At 35.8% G+C, this 27,557-nt stretch overlaps 1 protein-coding gene and 1 non-coding gene across 2 annotated transcripts; both read left to right on the top strand.

Moving 5' to 3' along the window:
• Positions 1-797: 797 nt before the first annotated feature.
• LOC116707886 (SR-related and CTD-associated factor 4-like) lies at positions 798-27,103 on the top strand. The gene is made up of 18 exons (XM_032545565.1): positions 798-1,019; positions 2,542-2,625; positions 2,710-2,754; positions 3,087-3,248; positions 3,334-3,451; positions 3,567-3,694; positions 3,771-3,917; positions 4,002-4,075; positions 5,276-5,369; positions 5,506-5,583; positions 5,726-5,805; positions 10,584-10,765; positions 12,734-12,834; positions 12,933-13,046; positions 13,137-13,293; positions 13,394-13,485; positions 25,691-25,829; positions 26,026-27,103. Exons 1-18 carry the CDS (start codon positions 990-992, stop codon positions 26,601-26,603), a joined length of 2,403 nt encoding a protein of 800 aa, XP_032401456.1. The 5' UTR covers positions 798-989; the 3' UTR covers positions 26,604-27,103.
• LOC116708377 (small nucleolar RNA SNORA73 family) lies at positions 11,700-11,916 on the top strand. Its single transcript, XR_004336665.1, has one exon. It is a non-coding gene; the product is annotated as a small nucleolar RNA SNORA73 family (small nucleolar RNA).
• Positions 27,104-27,557: the final 454 nt, after the last annotated feature.

Here is a 27,557-nt window from a genome sequence, read left to right as displayed (position 1 = left end):
TCATTTTGGAAAGGCCAGGATTAAGCACAAATTAACACTTTCTGAGGTCTTTGTCTCTGATTCCAGTCGAATAATATGTTCTAGTTCTACAAGCTGTTATTAGTTAGTAGTTATAGAAGAATTAGGATAAAGATATATTTTATTGTCCCAGTGGAGAAATTCAAGTGTAACAGTAGCATCTTGGCAGAGAGGTTCACACAAAAATAAAAAAGTGTTAAAGAATATAAACAGAATTATTAATAATATACTGTACAATATTACAGCATATAATACACGTAACAAAGCTACGTGTTTTGAGTGAAACTGTAATAAAGCAAAATGTGATTAATGATTGGAATCAGGGGGTCACCTTCAAAAAAAGAGAGGGATATCTTTCAAAATGTTGATTAAATTTCAGTCAGTGAAACATGTTCTTACGAAATGTGAATTCAGCATTGACATAAACCGCACCCCTTTTCTCTGCTACATTTGAAACAAATCCTAATCATTTTTAGAATCAAATACAGCAAAAATGTTGTGATATTTCCAGACTTATTCCCTCCTAACGCAGCGACTGTCAAGCTTCTCATGCCCAGACAGCAGGGGGAGCAAGATAGTAAATGTAAAAACATTCATATTTCTATACCTTCTTTACTAACCTACAATATGTGATAAAACTTTGTAAATCTTAGTAACAGGCCATCTGTTATTACCTAAAATACCTATTCAAAAACCTAAGATTAAAATTTAGTTTCTTAAAAGTATTTTCACTCCAGAAAGGATGTAGTTCCCATTTCGTATTTCCGCTTCCTGTGGAGCTCCTCTAGATACATTTCTGTACAGGGTGGTATTCCTAGCTTTTAGCTTAGCCTTTCCTGAATTCGGATACTAGAAAGCCATTTGACCGTTTAGTTGTAATGTTTTGGGTACACTACTTTATAAAATAATTTGTAGTTAGTTTAGTTCAATAAATGTGTGAGTCGAACTGTTTGAATTAATAACAAGCCGTAATGGATGCCGTGAACGTGTTCAACACGGAGGTAAGTTTTTACTCCCAAAGCTAAACCGTTAAGCTAAGCTAACTTCTATCCGTTCTTTTTCTTCACCTGGTAAGATCCATAGTTGTCCTGCTATTAAAAATAGAACCCGTCAACCCATATTTTTAATTTAATCGATATTTTTAAGATACACGTCATTTCTTTGTAACCTAGTTTTAATGTTTGGTTACTGCTGTTAAGGCCAATAATATTGGGCTACAGATAATAACAAACTCCTACACAGACTTAATGCGAATGTTCAGAAACCGACTGCCTTCTAAATACAGTTGGTAGTAGTACCTCGCGTACATTAGTACTGTTTAATAAGAAATTGTAAGAAGATTTGTTTAGAAACGAACGAGAGGTGAATAGTTAAATCGCTATCTCGCTTTTATTTATTGTAGCTTTGATATTTCTTGTTACGAAATTATTCCAGACGTTATTTTATAATTTGTTTGTCGTGCAAGCACAAACCAAACTGCAAAGGTCGCATGTGTGAATAAAATAGAACTTCGTATAAGCATAAGTTTTTATGTGGCGTTTAAGAAGGTATGTAAACACACGCGTCTGGCGCCTTTTCCACCAAGCTGGTTCTAGTCTATTGCTGAAGCTTACTTAACCACACTTTTTTGCGTGTTTGTCGATACAAAAGCCTCAATATTGTCCCTGGATCCATAAATACTGTTTCTGACTGTTTTTTTAAACATTGTTCTAATGTTCCCACGGTGGTGTTAATAAATCTTGCGCTAGAAACTGTGTTTTAACTTCAGTTTTCTAGCGCTGGTGGTGCTGATAAGAGATCAGCTAATCAGGATTGTAAGCGTGCTGAAGCAACTTTCGTTGTATAGAAACAGTCTTAATAAATTAATATTGAGATATAGTTATATCATCTATTTCCTGGAATACTGGGATTAATAATATTAGTCCTAAGGGTTCAGTTATTTTCTGCACTAAAGTCCTTTAGCAAAAACACAAAAACATTGAGAATACTTACATAGAACACAATGTAAGTAAATACAACTTTATTTATACATATGAAAGACATTTCTTTGTAAAAGTCATGTACTGCAGCTTTAAAGATGACCAGCAGCTCCATATTCTGGATGGCAGCCAATCTACAGCATTATAAGAAGGTTTAAGCGGATGTTTTTAGTTAATCCATTGGAACTAATCTAACAAAACATTAATCTGCACAGTGGCGCGGTTGATTGCGCTGTTGCCTAGGGTTTGAATCCTGGGGAAAGGTTTTACTTTATGGAGTTTGCATGTTCTCCCTGTGAATGCTACTGCTAAATTTTCATTAGTTTGTGCTGTTTGTCTCTGTTTTACCCTGTGATGGGCTGGCAAGGGGCGACCTGTCCAGGGTGTACCCCGTTGACCGCTGGAGATAGGGACTAGCCCTCTTGCGACCCTGCAACAATAAGGATGTTGGATAATGGCTGGATGGATGACACCATTAATCAGCAATTAATATTAAGCTAACTAACTGTTTGCATTCCTAATCTAATCTCTTTTATTCAACCAGTTGTTCGCTATGATTGAGATGAAGCCTCCAATATCCCGGGCTAAAATGATGTCTGTTACCAAGTCAGCTATTAAAGCCATTAAGGTAAATGTGTATAAAATACTCATAAAGGAAATAAACTGCTTACTATGATATGTACTGATGTCTATTTATATTTCTTTTACTCAGCTGTACAAACATGTTGTCCAGATTGTTGAAAAGTTCATCAAGAAGGTATGTATATTTGTCTTTCTTTTCTGGTTGTTTTTCCTGAATTTCCTTTTGTTTTTAATTAGAAACACCCCTAAAGATACAATTATCTATGAGATAACAGATATGCTATAGAGGTGTGTTTGATACAAAATATTTATTAAAGACAGAAAAACAAAAAAGTAGTTTCAGATGGAATGTATGCACTCACTCCATATTGAACAAACAGTAAAATGTTTCCTTTTGCTTTCAGACTACAAATAAGGTTCTTAATTTTAAACTTCATCTTGAGAACATTTGAAAAAGTTATCAAGATAATTAATGTTTTTCTTTCTCGTTGTTTTATTTCTTTTTAGTGCAAGCCAGAATTGAAGGTACCTGGTCTATATGTGGTTGATTCCATTGTCCGGCAGTCACGCCATCAATTTGGTGTTGAAAAGGATGTTTTTGGACCCCGGTTTTTAAAGAACTTCACAGATACTTTCCGAAACCTTTACTGCTGTCCGGAGGATGACAAGGTACTATTTGTACTTTTAATGTCCTTTTGTAACATGATTGAGATATTTGTAAAACTCCAATGTCTGAATATTTTTTTCTTTTCAGAATAAAATTATCAGAGTGCTAAATCTCTGGCAGAAGAATGGTGTGTTTGATATGGAGATCCTTCAGCCTCTAATGGATATGGCCAATGGCACTGTTGTGCCACATTCTGCTGCAGAAGGTAATGAAGTGCTAAACATTGTAACACACATAAATGTACTTAAAATGTAGTGTCTTTCATACTTTGATGAGTAATATTCCTTTGTTAAATAATTTAATATTCCTGTTCTGAGCAGTTCCTGTTGACCTCCAACCAGAGACTACACCTCCGACCGGTAATGCTTCAGACGTACTGTCTGTCCTACCCACTCCAGAAGCTTTAGCTGCTGTGGCACAACTCTTTCAGTCCTCTCACGCTCAGGAGGTAAGTAATAAACTGTTTTAGATCTCCATCAAATGAGCCAAGATTTTGTTTAGTAACATTTCATTTTGATCACCAGCTGCAGAGGATGCTCCAGAACTTTCAGCAGGCTGAAAGGACAGTTGGAACGTCTACAATTGCAAATAACGTAACAAACCAACATCAGATGCCAGTAACCCAGCCCAACCCAAGGACTGATACTGTGAAGAAAGGTTCTTTAGCTGAGGTATTGATAATTTTCTGTGTCTCACATGTTTTTGAAATTCAGTTTTGTCATTTACCCTTTTACACTTTTTTTTTTTTCTTTCAGAAACTTCTTGACCGATTTGACTATGATGATGAACCTGAGGATATGGCAGTGTCAGAAGGCAACATTCAGATACAGTGAGTGCTAAGGACATAATTGTGAGAAAAAAAATCAAAGATGAGGATGAAAATTGCTAGTTTAGGTATTCTACACATTTAGCTTTTTGTCTATTCAGTTAACAACTGTTTTGAAAGCCTACATTCTGGGATTATTTGTTCAATTTTGCATAATTTCTGGTGGTTATTGTAGAGCAATTTATGGATCTAAACGGCAAAACATGAAATAAGCACAGTGACAAGGTTTTATTTTTTAAAATTTTTCCTTTTTTTTAATTTTGGCCTATGAGTTAATTTCTGAATTATTAATAATGCTCAGTTGAAGTTAAAAGATGCAGATTCAAAAATAATAACGCTGTTTTTAATAGCATATTACTGCGGGCAAGGCTTTTGTTTTTTTTGTTCAGAAGATGCATGTATCTAAAAAGTAAACCTAATGGTAGGAAGGGTAACAAAGACAGACTGGCGTCTTTTTTTTCCATTGACTCTTGTTAACTGGCAGGTCCAGTATTTATCTGTCTATTCATAGAAACAAAAAATATAGGTAAAAGGAAAAATATAAGCAAAAAATGCAAAATTAAACAAAAACTATACTAAAAATGCACTCCTTCAGAGAACATGGTCTTCCATAAGAAAATCTCTAAAAGAGCTGTACGTCTTTTTGAGCGATTTTTGCCATTCAAAATTTTGAAGTCTCAATATTTCTTATAATACAAAAGTTATAATTGTATTTTCTGCCTTACAAAGAATAAAGTTTCATGTGGCAAAACAAGCTTGGCATCTCAGATTTAAGAACTTTTGAAAATAAAACTGCAGTAAGGGAGCAAGGTCAAATTATCTTTGGTAAGTAAATGATCGCTTAGCTCAACAGAATTAGTTTGAGATTCTTGAGATAATTTTGCAGGATTCTCAGCTCATAACCAGTTTGCAATCTTACCTTGATGTATTTGGAGAACTGGCTCATAGATATTTTTAGATAATACAGATGGCCACTGGGTGTTTTAGTGAATGAATTTAAGTCCACCATCCAGTTTTTATAACTATGGTTTTATATGCAGTTTTGGAGCTTTATGCACAATTAAAATGAAATATTAAACATTGTATTTACATGTTAAAACATTTTTGTAGTTGAATGAGTTATTGAGTGTGAAAAAGTCTGGAATTTTAGTGTCATTATACGTCAGTGTGCTTACGTGTTAATGTGTGTTTTTGTCCTGACAGAGGTATACCTGAAAACATGTCAAACCAGTTCCCCGTTCAGATGCTAAACACAGATGCTCACCCTAATATGTTGGGTTGGACTAGAGACACAAAGGTAAATTTGTTAAAAAAACAAAATATAAATTTTCAAAATAATAACTTATTTCAAATTTGTCAATATTTTACAGCAATGTTGTGTGTTTGCGGATATTTTTCATAATTTGTGGGGTTTTTTTCTCTTTATTTCTCAGCATAGTGAAGGGATGAGTCATGTTGAGCAAAATTTGACACCCGATGGATTTACTTCTGTGAAAGAGTCTGAATCATGGGTAAGCTCGCCAACTTTAAGACATTATGTTTAGTTGTAACAAAACAATTGTTGATTAGTCTTTAAGTACAATTTTTAATAGTTAGGCTTTTTAAATAGGGAAAAGGTTTTTTTAAAGTGTCTTTGTTGTCTGTGTCTAACAGGAAAACTCAAGAGAAAATTCTTCGACGAAGCAGGAGGGGAGAGACAGAGACTATGGTGCGAGGTCCAGATCTTCTTCTAGGTAATGACTGTTCGTCACTTACAAATGTCATTAATAATAGAATTTTTAGCGGTTGTGAGGTCAACTTTAGCTAATGACGGTCTTTGTTGTGACATGTACTAAATTTGCTGTGGTATGTAGTAGTATTATCAGTTCAGTGCTCAGTAATAAAGCAAAAGGCAAATTTCAAAGCTTCATGTTGCCTTAAGGAATGGTTTTACTAAAAGCTGTGCAAATGTTTGATTGGTCAAATGTTTTTCTGTTGCTGGTACCACAAGAAGAGAGTGATCTTAAGGTTATTTGAAATCAACGAAGAAGACAATATTAAGACTCAGTTTGCTCAGCAAGGCTTCACTTAAAAGCTGGCAGGCACTGACCTTTGAGTTGAGTGTCGAGTCCAGGTGTTTCAGAGAGGCTTTTATAGATGCTACTGCTGCATTTTGCAGTAAATTGGGTAATTTTACTGTTGTAACACCTAAAAGACGTATGAGGCATCCAAAGATTTTCAGTTTAAGGCACCATTTATGTTTTTTTTTTTTGACATAAAAAATATTTTATTATTTTTTAAATGTAGCCATAAGTAGCCGGCTAAATCAAGGTGGGTAGAGCTGTATCGAAAGGATCTCTAATCCAGTCATACTGAGTGCTATCGCCCGGGAAGAGCTTTTTAAAGAACACTGAGGAAAATTATGTGTTTAAGCAAACTTACTTAACAGTTTACCTAGGAAAAACAGACGAGGTGGAGTAGAACAGCCGAGGGTTCTCCCATTATCTCAGACATCACATAAAGAAATTCTGCGTGGTTTTGTTAATGTTGGCAATGCCAATCACTTCAGTTACAAAATTGATTAGTTCTTGTTTCATCTGTTTTGCTGGGAGTAGTTCTGTTTGGTTATTGTTTACCCGGTGTTCCTGTTTAAAGAGAGGTACTATGCAATTTTGACTTTTTCTGAGATTATTGTCATGTTATGATGTCATTCTCTCATCAAAAAAAACATACCTGGACTGTTGCTTTGACACATACATGTTTAAGAAATCTTTGAATCTCCTGTGCCAGCCATTTTGGGGTGCCTTAATGCCTTCTCATACTATGCACCGCCTATTTCCCAAAGCTCCACCTTTGAGCTTCAGACCAGTGGCAGCAGCAATTGGCAAACACCTGATGAGCTCATTGTGCAAACTACTTCTCAGTCCAATGCTCTTAAAAGCCTGGAAAACACATAAAGCCATTTCTTTAAGCATGTACTCAATTCATGCAAATGTTGATTCAGTCTGTTTTCCAAGGAATTCACTGATAGGTTTAAATATCTGCAAAGCTGTTGCTCAGTTTGCAACAGAAACTGAAACTTTCTACACCACATGTAATTACATTAGGTAGTAGGGACAGTTAATATAAAAGCTAAGCTTGTGAGTGCATGGTGATTTATTGAACTTAATATAATGCTGAAATCTGACATTCCATTTTGAGTCTGAATCTAAAATAATTTTTTTAGCATATTGGAAACAAATAAATTGCAACATAATTTTAACATGCTGGTGAAGGTTCTTAAATAGAGGCAACTGGACTTCTTGTCATGCTTATTCCGTTCTGAGAACAGTAACACCATCTTGTTATCTCTCCTCTGACACAACTGAGTTTAAAACACTACATAATGACTCCTGGGATTGTTTCAGTGGCCTTGGAGGTAAAAAGCAAAAAAACAAAAAGAGTATGTACTTGGTGAGTTTCTCACAGAGCCACTTGCGTCCAGTGAGTGATTTTTACAATAGTGCAGAACAAACTCCCATTCATATCTAAACTGCACATTTAACGCTTGGAGTGAATAATTGTGATCCAGGTTTGCCTGTGATTTTGAAGAAGTGGAGGTACAAGACCAGTGGAGCACCTGAAATGCGTCCTATTAAAAGATTATTAGTTTGTTTTTTGGCCTGTAGGAAAAAAAACAGACAGTATTGCACCCTGCCTTGTTCAATGACTTTTATGATCGATGTTGAAAGTATGTTATAATACTAAATATTTTGGAGATTTTGGGCAGTGTGTGCTACCTCTTATTGTAGATGCAGGTATAGCAATGGTAGTAGATGACTTGAATTTAAATGCATTGGCTACCAAATATTATATTTACAGACAGTGCAGGATGAAATAAATTTAAAACAGGTATTTTATCCATCCTTGAGAGGATTTAGACATACAGATCCCATTTGTCTTGGTGGTCCTCATCTTTCAAAACAGCTTTTCTCATTCAGTAAGCATTCATTACCAACTGGCCATCACTTGACTGTGGGCTGTTATTAAGAAGTGATGTATTGTGGCCAAACCAAAAAGTTATGGCAACATAAACACTTTTAAACCAAGTTACTCACTTGAAACAATATATTAGGCTGAATATGAACTTTGCAGATACTGGAGAAAAATCAGCAGACTTTGGAACCAGCTCAAATTTAAAAAAGAAATTCCTGCAAGTTGGCGGAATCTCCATTTACAAGAAGATATTTTCACAGCAGTAGCGCATGCTGCAGTCAGGGAGGTACAGCTAGTACACTGGGTTATCAAAATATTTAAACAACTCTAATGTGATTTAATCATGTTTTATTCTCACATATGGGTGCAGTCTTTAAAATTTCTAAACCTCACTATGAGCAATATGATGGTGGTCTGTACAGCAGAAAGAAATTATGGTAAACAGGTTTTACATGAATAACTATTGCTTCTAAGTTATCACAACACACAGAAAAGCTTTCAGTTCTAAACATGTTTGGGCATAACAATCACAGTAATGGGGCCAATAAAGTCACTAATGAGGCAATTAAGACCTTATTGATGGCAATGTTTGGTTGTTGCCTGATATTCCAAGCTGGTCCTTAATGATGCCATCTGAGTTATTTTGGTAACATTTTTCAAGGTTGTGAATTGCTTAAAACTGCATGGGGAATTGAAACCATGGCTGTAGAGTCGACGTTAGAAAGATTAAATCTAAGGCCACCTCCTATGTTTAGTGTTTTTTTTGTTTTTTTCTCCGAAGAGTTTTTGCGGAGTTTTTGTACAGTAGGCAGACAGGAAGGAGGGTGAGGAGAGGGGGGAAGACATGCGGTAAAGGTCGTCAGGACCGGGAGTCGAACCCGCGACGTCCGCGTCGAGGACTAAGGCCTCCAAACGTGGGGCGTGCTAACCCCCTGCGCCACCACAGCAAGCCCCTAGTGTTTGTTTTTTATGCTAAACTTACATTGCTTTTTTCACTTCTATCAAACCACCTGTGTTCCCTATCCAAAATGTTTTACATTGCTGTCCTCCAATTGTCGCTTGTCTTTGAGATGTAGATGAATTGCTGTTTCTTCAAGCAATATTTGCTCTTCTGTGTTGGGTAGACCATTTGTTTAGCTGCTATTTAGTTTCTCCAGTGTAGAACTCTGAACAGTCCATGCTGCACCGGGCTACATATAACACTGCAGAGCTTTGTGTTTGGGTGTTTTATGCTCACGATAAACCAGTCTCTACCTGCAAGTTTTGTGTTTACATTTCAGTTGAATATTCAGGTGGGAGGTCACATGTCACACTTAAAGTTTGCTTTAAATACTTTGACATCTATTGATTTTAATTTGAAAAAAAGGAAAAACAGACCCAGGCATCTGTGCAATTAGAGTTCTACCATTAATAAAGCTTCACTACAATTAAACAATCAGACTGTACACCTGGCATGTAACTCCGAGCCAGCATATCCAACAGAAAGTAGGAGAAAGGGGAAGAATAAGCTATTTACCCATAAATGCAAAAATTCTTTAAAAATAAGCAATTATTCCACACATTGTTTGATATTCTTATATGAACAAGTCCATTTAATACTACAAATTTTCTGAGACATTAAATTTTGGGTTTCCATTATCTGTAAGCCATAATCATCAAAACTGTACAAAACAAAGGCTTGGAATGTATCTCTGTAGGCCCTGCAATGGACTGGTGACATGTCCAGGGTGTACACCGCCTCTCACCTGTTGACCGCTGGAGATAGGCACCAGTACCTCTGGTGGCCCCACTAGGGATAAGCGTTCAAGATAATGGATGAATGTATTTCTGTTTGTGTGATGATTCTATTTTTCACTTTGAGATGACTGGCAAGAAATATTTACACAACATTGTCATTCTTTAGATGTGCTAGTATATGAAGAATACAAGCCATTCATATAAACATGCAGATTTTTTTATTTCAACAAACCATATGTATCCTGGGATAGGTATGTGCAAGATAAGTGTACAAAACCAGGAAAGATGTCCACTGACTTAAAAAGTAATGAAATTGTATAAACATGCACTGAAAAAACTGCAAATAAGCCTTCATCTGTATCTTTATGACTAAGGTCTTACTGAAGTATTGCACCCTGCCTTGGTCTTTTAGGAGCACTGACCCGTGTTATACTCCTGCTGAGAGTAAGGATCTTTTATACTGTCATATGCTGTAGCCTTGTATTAAAGGAGCTTTTAATTGCAGCCACCATGAAATACGTTGGGTTTCATCAAGACTAATCTAAGCTTTTATGGCATCCTTCTGTCTCTACAGCTGCAATGTGTTATGAATGGGCTTCTAAACACAGAGCCTTCTCAATGAGTTTGAGTTTTTTTCACTGTTGAGTCATCAAATTCTGCTTAGAAGTACATCCTGACTTAAGAGATTCTACATCAGTACAAGCTGAACTGTCAGGATTTGTTCTGTTGCCACTAATCAGATAATGATAAAAAGGGTAAATTTTCATTTGAGAAATTTATTTTTCTGTTGCACCTAAACTGTCTTTTATTTGTATCTTAGATCGCCAAGGAGAAGAAGATCGAGATCTTCATCTCGCTCAAGGTGGTCAAGGCACAGACGCTCTCGCTCCAGAGAACGCCGCTGGAGATCTCGCGCTAGTTCAGAGGACCAGAGTGACAGAGAGAAGGACAGAGAACGCAGACAGAAAGGTCTTCCCAGCTTAAAGAGCCAAACTCTCAGCGGTATGTACCAATACAGAAACAAGTCACTGAGTAATATATTTTACAGCGTTAAGTTAGTCACAAATGTGCCACATGTGTTCATAGTATTAGAAGTAGGTGTAATCAATTCTTCATTGTTCTTTTAACATCAGCTGGGTCTGGGTAAAATGATTTATTTGATGTGTTTATGTAGGAACTCTTCTCTGCCTCAATGTACAGTAATGGACAAAGTTTTGGCAGTGACATAAACAGTGATACATGGCATCTTTGACGTTTGTAATCTTTTGTGTTTTCTTTTGATATACTAAACATAAAATAAAACATTCAGAGTTTAAAAGGCTTAAATTTAGCAAAAACCTTAAATAGTTTTAAATAATTATTTATGTTGTTGACCCTTCTTCATAACTTCTGTTATTTTGAAAGGCTTACTAGATATGAAATTCTAGGCATTTCATGAATTATAGTCGTGCCTTCTTATCTGATTGGGGTAGTGGAAACTTAGTCACAATTTGTCAGCATTTATTTATCCATTTGCTTTTTTGAGAGCATGTTCTCAGTAATGAGACATTTCCTGACTTCTGATCCTAAATTTCAGTGTTGTAGTCTTTGAACTACTTTTGCCAGTTTTCTTTGACAATTAATCATACTGAAAAGGGAATTGTTATACACCAAATTGTGTCTGGATTGATTTCGTTGGAGACTGAAACTACTTTTATTAAAACCAATGTGGCAGAATAGTATCCCTAGTTTCATAGGTGACAACATTACACTTGGATTCTGTTTGATCGCTTTATTACTCTGCAAGACAAGTGAACCATAGCAATGCTTTTTGTTTTTCCAAATGTCTCCAACAATCAGAATGAAGGTTCATCTGAAAAAATTGAGCAGCAACCCGTGTAATTCTTGAAGATGTGCAGTCTGTTCTCGATATATTTGTTTTAAAACATAACTGCCCCCGACATGGACACCTGGGGGCGTGGCCTCCAGCTCTGTCCTGGTGGCCAATGGGAGCGCAGCTCTGAGCCGTGACGTCCAATCCCGTTCCACGATGTTGGACAGTAAGCTCCGCCCTGGCTGCCCGTCGGCGGCTCGGCGAGCGTCCTGCATATTCCTACGCCTTTCCAGAGTCCTTTGGGCCGTTTTTGGGGAGACAAACCATGCAGGACACAGAACACTCACAAACATTGTTGTTTGTGATGTCAGAATGATGTCATCATTTTTTATTGACTCAATAATTAGCATACACCCTGTTTTCAAGCTAACTGTCCAGCTTAGATACTTAGCAAGCTAATTAGCTTCAAGCTAATTAAGCTAAGCATTTAGTCTGAATTTGTGACATTTATAAATGAATGAACAATAAAAAAAATGACTGAAAAACAAAACAAAACAAAAAAAAAAACATAACTGCCCTTCTTGTCAGAAGCCTATTGTACAAAAGACTTTTCCTCGCTCTAAGTTTATATTAAGTTGTCACCAACATGGCCAATGCTAGCTCTATACTGGTGGCTATATGAGCTGTAGCATACTCTTTAGAAAGGTACTTGATTTGAGCTTCTTGGATGTAATGAAACCTTCTTGACTTCTTGACAGGGCAGTCCTTTCCAAATGCAAGAAATGTCTTAACACACCTATTTGAGGATTTTATTTGTTGAGCATATATAAGATAGTTGAAAGAAAATGTATATTGGGAAGCCGAAATACCTATACACAATGCTACTTGACACATTATTGGCTGGTGTTGGCAAGACAACCAATCAAGGGGATCCATTTATTTTCCTTGGCGCTGATTGACTGTACCAAGTTTGGAAATAAGACTGTAGATATTGGCGTCCATGGTAGACTGTTTCCACTGTGCATGTTAATCCATAGTAAAGTGTACTTGGTATATTGAACTATTAGTTCAAGTATTAAAATCACTGTGAAAACTTTTTGTCAAAGCCTATATTTAATTTTAATCCCCAGAGTAGTTTCAATTTCTTTTGTTTCTAGTTTGCAGTACCACACTTTGGGTTGGGCAGCTGGACAAGAAAACCCAGCAATCTGATGTAATGTCCCTTTTAGAAGAATTCGGTCAGATTGAGTCCATCAATGTAAGTTTGGACAGTTTGTGTGAAATATAATTCTCACCTTCTGTGACCAACAGATCATGCTAACTTTGTTTTCACTTTGAACCTTTACTTGTGTTCAGATGATTCCTCCGAGAGGTTGTGCCTATATTGTTATGGTTCACAGACAAGACGCTTATATGGCCTTAAAAAAACTCGGTAAAGGGTCGTACAAATCCAACCAGAAACCTACTAAGGTATGTGCTTTACACATTTAGATTTGTTTTGCAATTGCAATGTTTCTTTTACGTAACAATATCACTGCACCTAATTTAATTTTCTCCCAGATTGCTTGGGCTTTAAACAAAGGTATAAAGTCGGCACACAAAAAGTTCTGGGATGTGGAGCAAGGGGTTACTTACATTCCTTGGAGCAAAGTCAAAGTTGAAGAGTTGGAGAGCTATCAGGAGGGTGGCATGCTGGATCCAGAGACCCTAAATCCAGGTAAATACATGACATTTTTCAGCTTGCCCTCAATTCACACACCACAAGGTTTTACAATACATATTTCCTTACTTTATCCTTGTCTTTGTTGAAACTCTAGAGTGGAATACTGCCGAAGACGTTAAAAGCCAGGCAGCTGTAAATGGAGCAATGGAAATAGTACCAGATGTGGCTGTCAGTGCTCATGTTCAGGTAACGTTTTTTGCAGTCTTTAAACACTTTCTTGTTACTACTAAAACTTTTCTTTCCTGTTTTGGCCTTTTTGAGAGACTATTTGACAATATGTCTCATTGAAGTAATAGCAAAAATAAGGTATTATTGGTTACACATGGAGCCTATCTGAATCATTTTGTATGTATTTCAAAATTAAAATACAAAGAAATAAGTGAAACCTAAAGATTAATTTTGATCAGATATGACATTAAAACTTTTTGCTTGGTATTGACCAGTTCTGTCAGTAGTTATTCAAACACTGTGGGAGAAAATAGCTTTTCTAGCTTGTTATAATTATTTTAAAACAAAACTTTGGTACATTATGTGAATGACATAATGACATTAATGACAGACACCGTTCCAGTTTCTTAGTAACTGAGTATTTTTATTTGTTACACAAATTTAGAAAAGAACATAGTATTTGTGGGAGGATTACTCTGCAAACTGTTTTTCATAATAAAAAAAATCAACAACAAAACAACCCATCAGGTCACTCAATTTCACACGGGGTTTGAAATATGTTGAATAATGGTCAGTACAAAACATGCGACAGATGGCTCCATTTTGTACAGAAAAAAAGATGAGTATGAAATGAACAAATCTAGAAAGGTATGAAATGCAAAAGAATGACCAGCACCTGCAGAGAAATAAGGAAAGCTTCACAGTTTCTGTGCACTGGGCAGCATTTTATAGTCAATCGTTATACAATCTTTTAATTATACTATTTGTCTTCTACTGAAGGCTTAAGAAAACTAGAAAAAAAAAATGATTCCAAGCCTCACATTTGTCTCATTTTCTTCTTTTAACCTTTTGTACAAATGCAAACTCTGGATACTTAGGTGACATATTGTCATCTTTAATATTTGAGCCGTTAGAAATGGACCTCTGTGTTAAATAATTTGTATTGCAAGGAAACAGGAAGTTATTTATTACTAATTAAAGGTTTCTGCACACTACTATCAACTAAGACTGGTATAAATAAAGTCGCATTGCAAGGGATACTAATGATTGTGACACTGATTGTTTAGCTACAAAATAATAATTTGTATTTCGCCTTATCGAGTTGGTGTTGAAAGCTAACCTCAGTTATGTCCATTTATGGTTTTTAAAATCAGCTGATTACTTAATTACTTATTCTCTTACCTTTGGGTTCATTAATAATTTTAAAGCCAACTGTAGGAGTTCTGCTATTCTTATAGTATTTTGAAGGTCTGAATTAAAGTATTATTTGTAATGTTTTTGTTGGTGCTGTAGTTTAGCAAACAGTTAAATTTGGTCCTAGACTACCTTGCAATAATTCAGATAGGCTCCTCTGCTTGTAGATCTCACCTTTAAAAGTGCTTTTTTACTTCTTTCTTTCTCATTAAGTCTTTGCATATCTATACAGTAATCTTGTTCTGTAACATCTTATTCAAATAAAAATGGTAATGAAAAACTTTCATTATTGTGGTATGTGTGAAGGGAGGCATTTCTGTTATCCTTTCTGTGCTCAGCACCAAGCTTCATTCAACACCAGCATTTCTTTAGCATTCGGTTTTCTGGCTAAATAGATATGTGCTTAATGCTAATTGTGAATTACATAATACTTCTCAACCATTATACATCAAGAGATAGTAGAATGTGCTGAACATGTATTAAAATGTTACTGTGTGTCTGAATTTTAAATGAAATTCTGAAAGTATCCAATAACTTGAAAGACGTAGATTTCCAACTTATTTAGCTTTGTAAAATGTAAAAATGTTTAAATTAGAATAAGGTGTTTAAAAAAAGCTAAATGAACAAACTAAATTAATGACCAGCAAATGACCCAAATAAAATTGGTAATCAGTATTATTCCATGTATTGTGGGACTGATTGGCTCAGCACTTTACCTGGAGAAAAAGTCTCCAGGTAAGGCGTTAAAAGTGCTTTACAAAGATCTTCAAAACCAAACAAACTGTTGGCTGCTGGTGGGACATAAAGGTGTGACTGGAAAGAGGAATATCAGAGTGGAAAACCAGGTAAGCTCACAAATGCGTTGCCTAGCCTTCTGGTTGTTAGTGGGTGCCTGGTCAGGTGATTTTAGAGACATCTTTAAACATATTTTTATTATGTATCATAATTACAACCGAGTATTAGGGCCCTACTAAGGAAAAAAAAACAAGAAAATAAAATTATAAGAATAAAGTGGGATGAGAATAAAGTTGTTATAATTAGAATAAATTTGAGAATGGGCATAGCATTATGAGAATAAAATTATATGAAAGTCATAACATAAGAATAATAGCTTACCAGAATAAAGCCACAGTATGAGGGTAACGTGATATTTAGAGAATAAAGTCACTTTTATGACTTTATTCTTGTAACACTACAACTTTATTCTCATATGACTTTGGTCTCCTAATTTTATTACTTTATTCTTGTAAGTTAATTATTTTTATTTTTTTTCTTAGTGTGGCCCTAACATGTATTAAGAGCCCAGAAATGTTTTTCCTAAACAAACGTAAAAGTTTAACTCCACCTTAAGTTAATACTTGACTAATAAAACTTCAGTCTGTTTGTGACTTCAAAATAATCAACAATGAGCAAGTAGTGCAAGATCCAAATTTTCAGTATTACAGCTAACTACGTTTTAATTTAGATTGAGCATGGAGCTGGGCATAACATAACATGATGTGGTGCAGGTAGACAAGAGTTAGGGCTGTTACTTCTCGGCAACAAGGTCCCAGTTTAAAAATTTGACCCTCCCAAAATAAGGGGCGAGCTCCAAATATGACTGCAAAGTGTGTTGTATCGGTCATTTTTGGGAGCCGTGATAGTAATTCATTAATAAAGCAGCAGCATCCTTTAATAGATTTAACATATTAGAGTTACCTTTGAGAGATCAGGTAACTCTCAAAGAATGTGCTTAAGCAGTATTGCGAAATTGGTCGTCAACTCGGTAAGTTACCCAGGGTTACTAACTGGATATGTATGCATTTATACAAAACCCGGAGTTGTAATACAGGGCCAATCACATTGAGGAGTCAGAAGGGAGGCTGGCATGAAAAAAGACAAAATACATAAATTAATCTGTTCGGTATCACAGACAAGCTATCAAAGGGGCAGTATTATGTGTTTTCCAGGCAGTTGTTTAAAAATGCTATATTTAGCAAATATACATAAAAGCAGTGTTACTTTGTAATTTAACGCCTTGAAATTGGGCGTCTGTCGCTTTAAGAAAGTTGCGCTCTTTCCAACACTCTGCCTTCACAAAGTCATTACAACTTTTAATCCTCTATTAATCCTTTAACAACATTTTACCAGCATAGCTACTATAATGAGCTCAGCAGATGTGCAGTGCCTCCAGGTGTTTGCTAATTGTTGCTGGCTAGTCTGAAGGAGCTGAGTGGGGGAGTTGTGGGACGGGCTGGTCTGTGAGGCGGAAGCCTGGATTACTGCAGCTCCGAGGAGGAGCTGCGTCTCAAAGGCAGCACTAGGTTCACCAAGGCGTTTTGCACTTCTGAATGGTTGCAACAGGTTAAAGGATTTCTCAAGCATGCATGAAAGAATCAAGGCAGCACTCCAGGTATGTTGTTGATGAGGGAATAACATAACATGATGTGAAGCTCAGAAAAGTAAATTTTTTATAATACCGCCCCTTTAAAGCAGGAATTTATCTAACATTGTGTCATTGCACATTTAAAACACCAGAATCACCTGAAAATTTTAATCTTAATCTCTGTGCAGCAACCATGACTATTTAAATCCCTCATTGCACCAAATGATCTGATAGGATAAAATTAATTCAGTCCAACAGGTAGCAATACTGAAATGAACAAGCCATATGAGCATGTACAAAATGTACAGATGCATTGAAAAACCTAGGAAAAGCCTCTGAGGAAGCAACTTAATTAGTATTTAATTAATTCTCTAATCTGCAGCTTCAAACACACTTTGGCACATAAGGATTAATCCTTCTGAGATATGTCTTCTGAAGATTTTTTCTGGTAGATATATCTTAGCTTGGAGGAAAAGCTAAGATATATCTATCTTAGCTCTGCAGGATGACTCATGCAGAGTCATCTTTTTCATTTTGAAAGATTTCCATGAACTTGTTTCATAGTTTTGATATATAATTGGGACAAGTTAACATCTTTTATATGACACCCTGTCTTTACAATTAAACATATAAATTCTTTAGATCTTTAGAGAAAAAATAAAAAAGAGTCTACGCTCCCTCAAGATGATGGGTTTTGGAGCATATTTAAAGTCATCTAAGTCATTTTCTAGGGTTGTACACATTTTTAGAAGCAAATGTAAAAATCAGCACTCTTGCATATTTCATCTAATCAAGTGTTTTTGTTTTTCTTTGAAAGCTACTCGCTCATATTAATGTCTGTTTCTTGTTTTCCAAGCTGTGTTCTGGCAAGTATATCAATTGGATTTGTTTGGCAAAATGTCTGAAAGGAGAGAGAATTAAGAGTAACTTGAGGTTTTTAGACTCCTGCTGTTGTGGAGTTCAATGTGCGACTCTTCTATATGACAAAACTGAGGTTTTGGAGCCTACTGTAGTTTTCCTTCTGGACTCACTAATCGTGTTGAAATCCTATGGGGGAATTTCATTCAAATTGCTTTGCTCATTATAAAGAATGCTCTGCTCAGAGCAGTAAACCGATTGAAATACATGGGAAATGTAAGCATCACATATGCAAAAACACATTACTGACTTGTACCAGATTTATATTTGATATAAGTATTTTTTAGATTAAAATACCCGTTTTCACAAGTGTAAATATGCAAGCCTTGCCTCTAGGCTTTTGGCTCCAGGATTTAAAATAGTTTGCAGGACCAGCTGGATTGAGAATCCAGATCTGTCTGTGGACTCGGCGTCATATATGTATATACATAATTTTTTTTCTTTCTGGACAACAACAGAGGAAAGGGCCTTTTTTTGGAATCACATCAGGTGAGTCGGTTGCTCCTCGATGTGGATCTGGACACACTTCCAAAGGAATGTGGCTTCATCTGTAAGGACCCCAAGCTAACTTGGTCTGAGTGTGTCCTCATGCTGTCCTACATTTGGACAGAACTCTCTGCTTGTTATTGGATCAGCCTATGCATGCTCAAGTGAAAATGATATGTATTTCTCTTTTGAATACAACCTGGGATAAATCAGGTCGTTACCTCCTTTAGAGTGTACTTACTAATTGGTTCTTTTTGTGTTGTGTGATAAACAACACTTCCCTACTTTCAGCAGTTCTTGCATTAAAACAGTCTTTTCCAGTAATTTCCTGGATCTTATGGATATCTTACTGACCACTGCTAACCTTCATGTGATACAAACACTCCTGTAAAACTTTACAGATGTATAGAATTTGCTTCTTGGATCAGTTTGGCTGTAATGCTTGCCTGTGCTTATTCTATGTGGTTTGTGGCACTGACTTTCTTAAACGTCTATTGTGATGAGTATACATTAGGCAACACAATTCAGCGTGCCGGTTTAATATTCTGAAGATAAGTGCTGGAGAACAGCTTAGTAGTCAAGAATAAAAGAGACTTAGTTCTTGACCATTCAGCTAAAATTTGCTAGTGAAACTATATTTAGCATTGAGGATGTAATTTTAAAATTTGTGAAATTCTAGAAATTTGAAGCCAGGTATGATGTTCCTTCTTTCAGTACAGTATACAGTGCCTTGAAACTGCACATTGAAGCTATGTTTTAAAGACATTCTTGCCTCTTAAACTTTTCAGTATTTTTGAAGTGTTACAAAACAAGGACACAGTAATGGCCTCACGAGAACCAAGGAACAAAATAGGTCACAGATCAAGTTGTAGAGCAGTTTAAAGCAAAAGGGGGCAGCTGTCAGCAGTGCACTTTTCCAAAATGGCCTTACTAAAAGGATGCCAAAAATGGCATTTTGAAAAGAATGATATAAGAAGCCCTATTTACAGTTTCCTACAAATGGGAAGGAGTGTGTAGTTAAAAATGAATGCTTCACATTAAAGCCACCATGAAACATGGTGATGGCAGCATCATGCCGTGGAGATGTTTTTTTTTTTCCAGAGGAAGCGGAAAGCTGGACAAAAATTGGCAGCAAAGAATATATATCGGTACTCTTTCAAAGGTTGTTCCACAATTTATTGACTCGGGTAGAATATATTTGCACGCCACATTTTAAAAAATGTATTGGAAATTATAAAAACCATAGATTATTTTCCTTTCATATCACAATCATGCAATGGTTTGTGTTGGTTTATCACAAATCGTAATGAAATACATTGAAGTTGTTGACATATAACATGACAAACTGTGGAAAACTTTAAGAGGTAAACCTGTTTTTTAAGACGCTGTAGATTCTTGAATACAGGGAAAAACTTTAAGCACACTTGCTATTTATAAATGTATATATGGATTGCATTTAGGTGTATGATTAACATCAGATTTGAGTATATAGAAAGATTGCTACCAAAAGTGCTAAAAGTCTGATTTTAAAAATATTCCTTAATATTTAGTTTCAGGGAAAAGCCTGAAAACTGGTCTGGTTTTCTTTCCACGAAGATGGGAGTGGAAAGAAATTTTTGTTCATTAAAATTTCTGAACGTGTATTTTTATTGTGATAACTAGTCTGAACCCAGTAGAATATTTCCAAAAGAACTGTTCATGCACCTAAATAGTGCTTACAGTAAACTGGAAATTCAATTACTTTGAATGAAATGAAAAATCTCTGCAGATATGCTGTTAGTCATTTTAAATAGCTTAACTTTTCAAGAAGAGGATTTTTTTCAGTTACAAAAAGCCAAACATCTATGAACTAGAATCATGGACAACTTGGCCTTACAAAGGTGAGTAGGAGGAAAAATGTTATGTTTCTTAGATAATTTTTAAAAGGTGAATTATGGCTCATTACCTGAAGTTTCTTCTTATCTCATAATAAAAGATGTTAATTCTGCATGTTGTTGAAGTAGCCAACTAAACGCAGTGTTAAAGTCTATCAGGAACAGACACCTGCTGAAAGTTCGAATGCCTGGCTTGCTGCCTGCTGAGGTTTGCTTTGAGGAATTAAGCAGCGGGGAAAATGCAGCTATTGTTCCTTTTTTCTGCTGACGGAGTACACATAAACAGGGTAAGAGCAGAACCTTTTAAATGTTTCTCTGTTATCATTTCTTCTCTCCATTTACTAGTTCAAATACATAAAATCTCAAGTGATTAGCTTTGCATGGTAAAAAAAAAAATACCTGTCTTCCCTCTTGCTATAAGTTGGGAAATATTTCTATTTAATTTCATTAGAAATTGTGCATGCACTGTTTTGTGAGGCTATGTTTTTGAATTTGGACATTGACGTTGGCTATATCTTACAGTCAATTAAATTCAGACAAGGAAATAGGAATTTTAACCTATTTCACTGCTGTATAAACTCCCATTTGTTCCATATGCCTAAATAATCTTAGAATTATGGATAATGTACACAATTTTTACAACCCAGATCTAATATTGTAAATGCCATTTACAATAATTACATTGTAAACTGCATTTGGAGTAATTTAAGTTCAATACCCCACTTCTAAAAAAGTGTGGTGTTCTTTAAATTGTTATGCAGATCAGTGTCTGTAAACACTACTATGCAAAAAAATGTTGTCCAATGACTAATCTAAATAAATCCTAGTCAGATTAGGTATCATAAAAGGTAGATTTAGTTGTAATTTCAGATGCAATTATCGACATAATGTATTATTGATGTAATGTAGGTTTTTGGTGATGTTTTAAAACACTGATATTTTGCTATGCATTGCCAGGCAGAAGCAGTCATTGTTTTAATGGATGGAAACTGGTGAGAAAAGTATTCCTGGTATATTAATGGAATATATTATCAGCAGCCCAAGTACATATTTTTAGACTTCTAGTACACAATGCTCTGGCTGGCCTGAATCTTGTTCAGAGAAACAATTAATGCATGTTATGGATTCGCCTAGTGATGATTTACAGTGGAACCTCAGAATACAAATGAAGTGAAATGTATTAGTATTTTGTTCCCTCATGAAAAATAACACATCAACCACGCCCAGCCAAAAGACGATCAGCCCTCAGATTCATAATTTTCAAAATAATAATTATTCCGATGTTATAAGAATAATAACATCTTATTCTAAGACATAAGTATGTGAAATAATGAATGCAGTTTCTTTCCCTTTTGATATAGAAACCATTATATCAAAATGATTTATATAATAATGCAAAGAACTTGCATTATTACTTAAGTCATCATGGTATGTTCAGCATCCTTGAGGATAGGACACTGGGTCCAAACTAAACAAGAAATTTTGGCGTCACTGGCTTTCCACAGTAACTGCCTATAAGCATTGGCCGAAATTGTCACAATTTAAGTAAAAAAAATAAATAAATCTGTTAATTGATACTTCCTTTAGCCTTCTCTACAAAATGTTTGTAAATTTTTAATGGCATTGTGTCCATAGTTATGCTGGATTAGCAGCTTCTTTTTTTCTTTTTTTGGTTGATTCTGTGCACCGAAGGTTTGCAGTCTGGAGTTTTTATATTTCTTTTGGATTAATAAGTTTCTTCTTGCTGAGTGACATTTCTGCCCATTTCACTCCAGATAATGACAATGTCTTACTTGCTTCAGCCAGCATCTTCACAAGGCCTCTGACATTTCTGGAGTACATTTGTACATTTCTCACCAAAACACGGTCTTCTCTGGGGCACAGAACCTGTCTCCTTCTTGAGCGTTCTGAAAGTGGGACATTTCTCTTCCTTATATCTTGACAAGCTTCCTTGGACGTTCCCATCGTGTCAAACAAGCAAACAATAAAAAAACTAATCTGTTCTAGGTGTGGCCTTAAAATTCTAAATTAACTGTGAATTTTCTTAACATATATCCTTCATGCAATTTAGCCTGCAGGTAAAAAAGACGCTTTGGATAGATTTGAATTAAGAAAAAGTAAAAATCTGAATTCTGAAATGCATACTGTATGCTTCTAGTTGTAATTCAAATTCACTACAATGAGCAAATAAAAAAAATCCTACTGGAACAACTAAGCTTTACTTCAGGTTAGACAGATTCACTTTAATTGATGGGAGGCATCTAATGAAGAAAACAGAATACTGAAACTAAATCAAACAGTCCAACAAAGTTCAAGGATTACTTTTAGGGTGTGCAAATAGGTAATTTCACCTCTAGATTTTGTGTTTCAGTGTAATTGTACAGAATACATCATATATGTGGAAAAAAGTTTAAAGATATTGATCTTATTTTTCTACTACAAAATCCTTGCAAATGTAAACGGGAGCTACAGTAATTGTGCAACCTCTAAACGAAATCCAGTGTAACTAGTCACCTTCAGAAGTCATCTATTTGATAAAAAATCTACCTGAATTTGATCTAAACTCAGTATAAATACGAAGAACAAAGAACACAAAGGGATTAGGTCCTAAAGCAATATTTAAATCTTTAAGCATCTCACAGAACATTGTTCAATGTGTTGTATGAAGATAGAAAGAAATATGACATAACTGCAAACCTATCGAGATATGAATGGCCATCCACCCAAACTGATAGGCTGGTCAAGGAGAGGATTAGCAATAGAAGGATCCATGAGGCCCATGGTAACTCTGGAGGAGCTGCAGAGATCCAGAGGTCGGGTGGAAGAACCTGTCAGGACCACAATCAGAGTTGATGGGAAGTCAGATTCAGTTCAATGCAGGGCAATCAACAACCGATAAACAGATAAAATACACTGAAGTGTATGATTTTAATGTTGGATAAAAAACCCTTTGGTTAAATAATTTTGCAAAACAGTGTACACTCCTTATAAAAAGTATTCACCTCCTTGGATATTTAATTCTTTGTTATTGCTTTTAACAGAATTTGACTTTTTTATATGAAAAAGTACAAAAAATTAAAACATTTATTGTCAAAGTGAAAACTGATTTCTACAAAACATTGACAAAAATATTTAAAATGAAAAAATGAGTGCATAAATATTCACCCCTCTAAAGGGACTGATCTGATTCATCAGAGGTCCAGTGAGTTGGTGCTTGTAGTCTCACAAGGACTGGAATGGAGATCTCTTGAGTTCAGTTAGTGAGTCTCAAAAAGACAACTGTTTTTCAAAGGTCCTTTCACTGATTAATTTGTATTCTTGGCTGCCAGCATGAAGACAAAGAACACTCCAAGTAAATCAGAGAAAAGGTTATTGGGAAGTATAAGTCAGGGGATGGATTCAAAAAATCTCTAAGGTACTGAACATCCCCTAGAGTTCAGTTAAATCCATCTTCTAGAAATGGAACAAACATGGCCCTTGTATAGATCAGGCTGGAGGACAATTTGTTTCCATCTGAAAGAGAACTGTGGCTTCAGAGAACATTTATTTTCCAGTAAGACAATGACGGAAGCGTCCAGCTAAAGCTACACAAAAATGGTTTGAAGACAACTAGGTGGATGTTGTGGAGTGGCCCAGTCAAAGCACAGGCATCAATCCCATACAGAATTTTTGGCAGAATTTGAAATGGGTGTTCACAATCGATCCCCACATAACCTGACAGACTGTGCTGTAATTGCAGCCATCTGCTGAATACTTACTTTAAGGGGGCTGTTTTATGTTAAATATTTATTTATTAAATATGTTATATACTGTATATATATATATATATCAAATGTTGTTTTCAATAATTATGCATTTTGAATTTCTGTGCTCTTGTAGCTCTTTTTCACATTTTGATTTTTTTACTTTTGCTGAACTATGCAGATGAACTTATGAACTTATCAGGTCTTAACATGAATTTATGACTACTTTATGTAACAATAATAAACAAAACTCAATTTGAAAGTGAAATAATTATAGCATAATATTATAAGACACGTCCTTTCTTATTTTCATGATTTATTAATATTAATAAAATGGTACATGTGGTCCATATTTACAACTAGAAGTCAGTATTTTAAGACTACGAATAAACCTCGAATGTTTTGGTTAGTTAAATGCAAAAACTTTAAAGCTGCAAGGCTTCTCAGGTCATCTCGTCCTGTCTTTATCATCTGTGTTGTGGACAGTGATGAATAAGAAAACTGACAGAAATGTAAGATTTTATTAAGTCAAGTTAACTAGATATGATGCAATCTGCATTCTCTAATTGTTCTATATCAACCCATGTTTCTGTCAGATGAGGAGTAAAGAATTGCTGTGACGGATCTTCAATTAATTTGACTTGTAATGTGGTATTACTGTCTAACACTTTTAACTAGTAGGAACTAGTCTTGTTCATTATATGACAAGATTGTGTATGGAAACAAAATTGTTTCCCATTGCCAGAGGATATTGATAATTTATGTATCTTCAAAAGTATGAGATCAAACACCAATCAACACTTCACAGTTGGCAAAAAAAACCCCAAAAAACCCAAAGGCTTCATTAAGGCAAGACGTTGCCTGTCAAGAATGTTTTTATTTCTTATTTGTTCTAGTTTCTGATGACACTTAAACCACAGAAGAAATCATTTGCAATAACGCCTTAGGGCTCAATATGTACTTTGTTCATGAGAGTATCTTCCTTCAAAAATAAAGTCAAATTATATGTTTGTGTTTATATTTTTCTGGTACTCACATTTTTATGCTCCTGATGTTTATGTGTTCTATGATGGTGTTGTGAGACTGAAAATGTTTGAAACACCCAAATGTATTTTTCTTTGAAGTGAGAGAAAAGTGAATTTCTGCACTTCATCTGCAGGAAGATGGAGGAGGGGCAGCACTGGAATTAGATCTGAAATCTCATTAAAGGAACTCCAAAGAAAGTGTGTGATGGAAAGATTTAGCCGTTTTGCAATGTTACATTTTTTATGCCTTGGCGTATACAGGACTTGGATATCGGGAACTAATAAGTCATTGTACTGTTAGAGGAATTTTTACATCTGAGTTAAACATGGTTCAAGCTATAAAATAAATTTTTACTAGTTTTTTATCTTAAGTTTTACTATGTGTCCAACTCATTAGTAATTTCACCTGGTTCAATGCTTACTTCAACCATAACTCCCTACTTTTGACTCCAACTAAGACTTTACAAGAACAGTTTTCATACTGTTTCCCTCAGATGAATTTACCAAACGCTTTGGAATCAAAGGGTGTTTGTTCAACATTTTTCTAAGTGTAGTTCACACTAACTCTAATTAACAGTAATTTTGATAAGACGGCATTATGTTTGATTTGTTTTCCAGATGCCAACAGTTCTGCAGTGTGAACCGATTGGAAGTCCGCCTGCTTTTTCGGCCCCCATCATGCTTTCTCCAACGTCATTACCTCCTAGAGGAGCTCCTTTCTTACACACAGAGTTTGACGCCGCACATCAAGTAGGAGGCAAGTTATACAGAGAGAATATTTTTCATATATCCACTATTGTTTAAGTTTAAGCATCATATTACCCCTGGATGCATTTGTGATCTACAAATGCTACTATTCTGGAAACCTCTTGTCCATATTTGTTCTTTCTGCATTGTTTCCACATAAGATAATTCTTATGTGGAAACAATAACAGTTTCCTTTTTTACCACAGGAAATTTTGAAGCTCCAGTGGAGTCCATTGCAGGTCCTACTGGAGGCAAAGATCCCTCCTCAGCTATTGGTGGTGACAACCAGATGGGTTCTCCAACAGGACAGGTTATGATGCTGCCAAACCCTGCAGTCATGCACGGTCCCCTCAGACCAGGAATGCATGGTCCTCCCAGACCAGGAATGCAGGGTCCCCCCAGACCGGGAATGCAGGGTCCCCCCAGACCGGGAATACCGGGTCCCCCCAGACCGGGAATGCAGGGTCCTCCCAGACCGGTAATGCAAGGTCCTCCCAGACTGGGAATGCCACCTCTGCAGCCTCCCCTTGGCATGCCAAACCCTCATATGCCTCCCTTTCCTGGTCCACCAAACATGCACCGCATGCCCTCACAAATGATGCCAGGAGGGCCGATGTTTCCGTCAGATAGATTCAGAATGCCCATGCCCTTCCCTCCTCGGGGCCCTCCTTTCCAACAACATCCATCAATGGGACCGGAGATTATGAACGATGGGGAAAGGGGGCATTTCCGAGCCGTTAGACCAGGATTTGGACGCCCACCATTTCAAAGAGGGAGGTGGTAGAGAGTAGCTTGATTAAACTAAAGCAGCCTCTGTAAAACAACTTTTGAGCACCAGGGGGAGCTATAGCCCCTGATCAGACTTTTCCCCTTTCTCCGTTTCCAACACTAACAAATAAAACACTGCGTCCCTCAGCTGCTCCTGTACGTTTACCAGAGATGTTTCTTGTTTGGTTGGTTTTAGGTTTTTGCTCTATAAACTGAACATGTGTGTATATATTTAACTTTTTGTATATTTCAGTTTATATATGCTCAACTCTGTTGGCAGGACTTAGACACACATGTTTTGAACAGTCAGCTTTTCTCTTCTGAATAAAAAATGTCCTATCCGTTTTTTTAGAAACTGGTATATTTCATTGTAAAATAATAATTAAAAAAAATTGAAGCTTTCATTTCCGGCCAGTAGAGGGTGGAATAAGCCCAAATACTTTTTGAAACCTCTGTGACGCATTGAGGTCACAACTTGTAACAATATGGACTGTGAATAAAGGATGTCCACCATTTGCTAATGTTTTTTGTTGTGTGTGTTTACAGTTCTAACTCTATTTACCTTTTTTTTATTAATCTGGTCAGTCTATAAAAGGGTAAAGAATTTTTTTGTTTTTCCTACAGGTGCGTGCAGAATGTTACAAAAAATAAATTAATTGCAATTAAATATAAATAAGTATATAACTGCAAAAATAATAATTCATTTTCATTACAAAAATAAACATATATGTGAACTCTACTGGTAGAGTTTAACCAACAAGAGAAACTGTATCACAGAAGTTAACACCAGCATGAGGAAGACTGGTAACTTTAACACTTTCAAGTAGACCTAATTATGAAAGTTACCTTTTCATAGAGAGCTGTAGGGAAGTTGAGCAGAAAGAAAAAGTGTTTTAGAAAAAAGTGCACATGCAGTTGAATATCTGCCTTAAAAATACTGTGAAACTAAACACATTAAAAAAAGTTTTTG

This window comes from Xiphophorus hellerii, chromosome 18, assembly GCF_003331165.1.
Source record: "Xiphophorus hellerii strain 12219 chromosome 18, Xiphophorus_hellerii-4.1, whole genome shotgun sequence".
Lineage (NCBI taxonomy): Eukaryota > Metazoa > Chordata > Actinopteri > Cyprinodontiformes > Poeciliidae > Xiphophorus > Xiphophorus hellerii.
The sequence above is the reverse complement of the archived record's forward strand: the minus strand, read 5'-3'. Positions and strand labels throughout refer to the sequence as shown.

Coding starts and splice junctions, on each gene's coding strand:
- LOC116707886 (XM_032545565.1), top strand. CDS start 990: ATGGATGCCGTGAACGTGTTCAACACGGAG. Junction 3,452..3,566: donor GCCACATTCTGCTGCAGAAG/GTAATGAAGTGC, acceptor TGTTCTGAGCAG/TTCCTGTTGACCTCCAACCA. Junction 4,076..5,275: donor GAAGGCAACATTCAGATACA/GTGAGTGCTAAG, acceptor TTGTCCTGACAG/AGGTATACCTGAAAACATGT.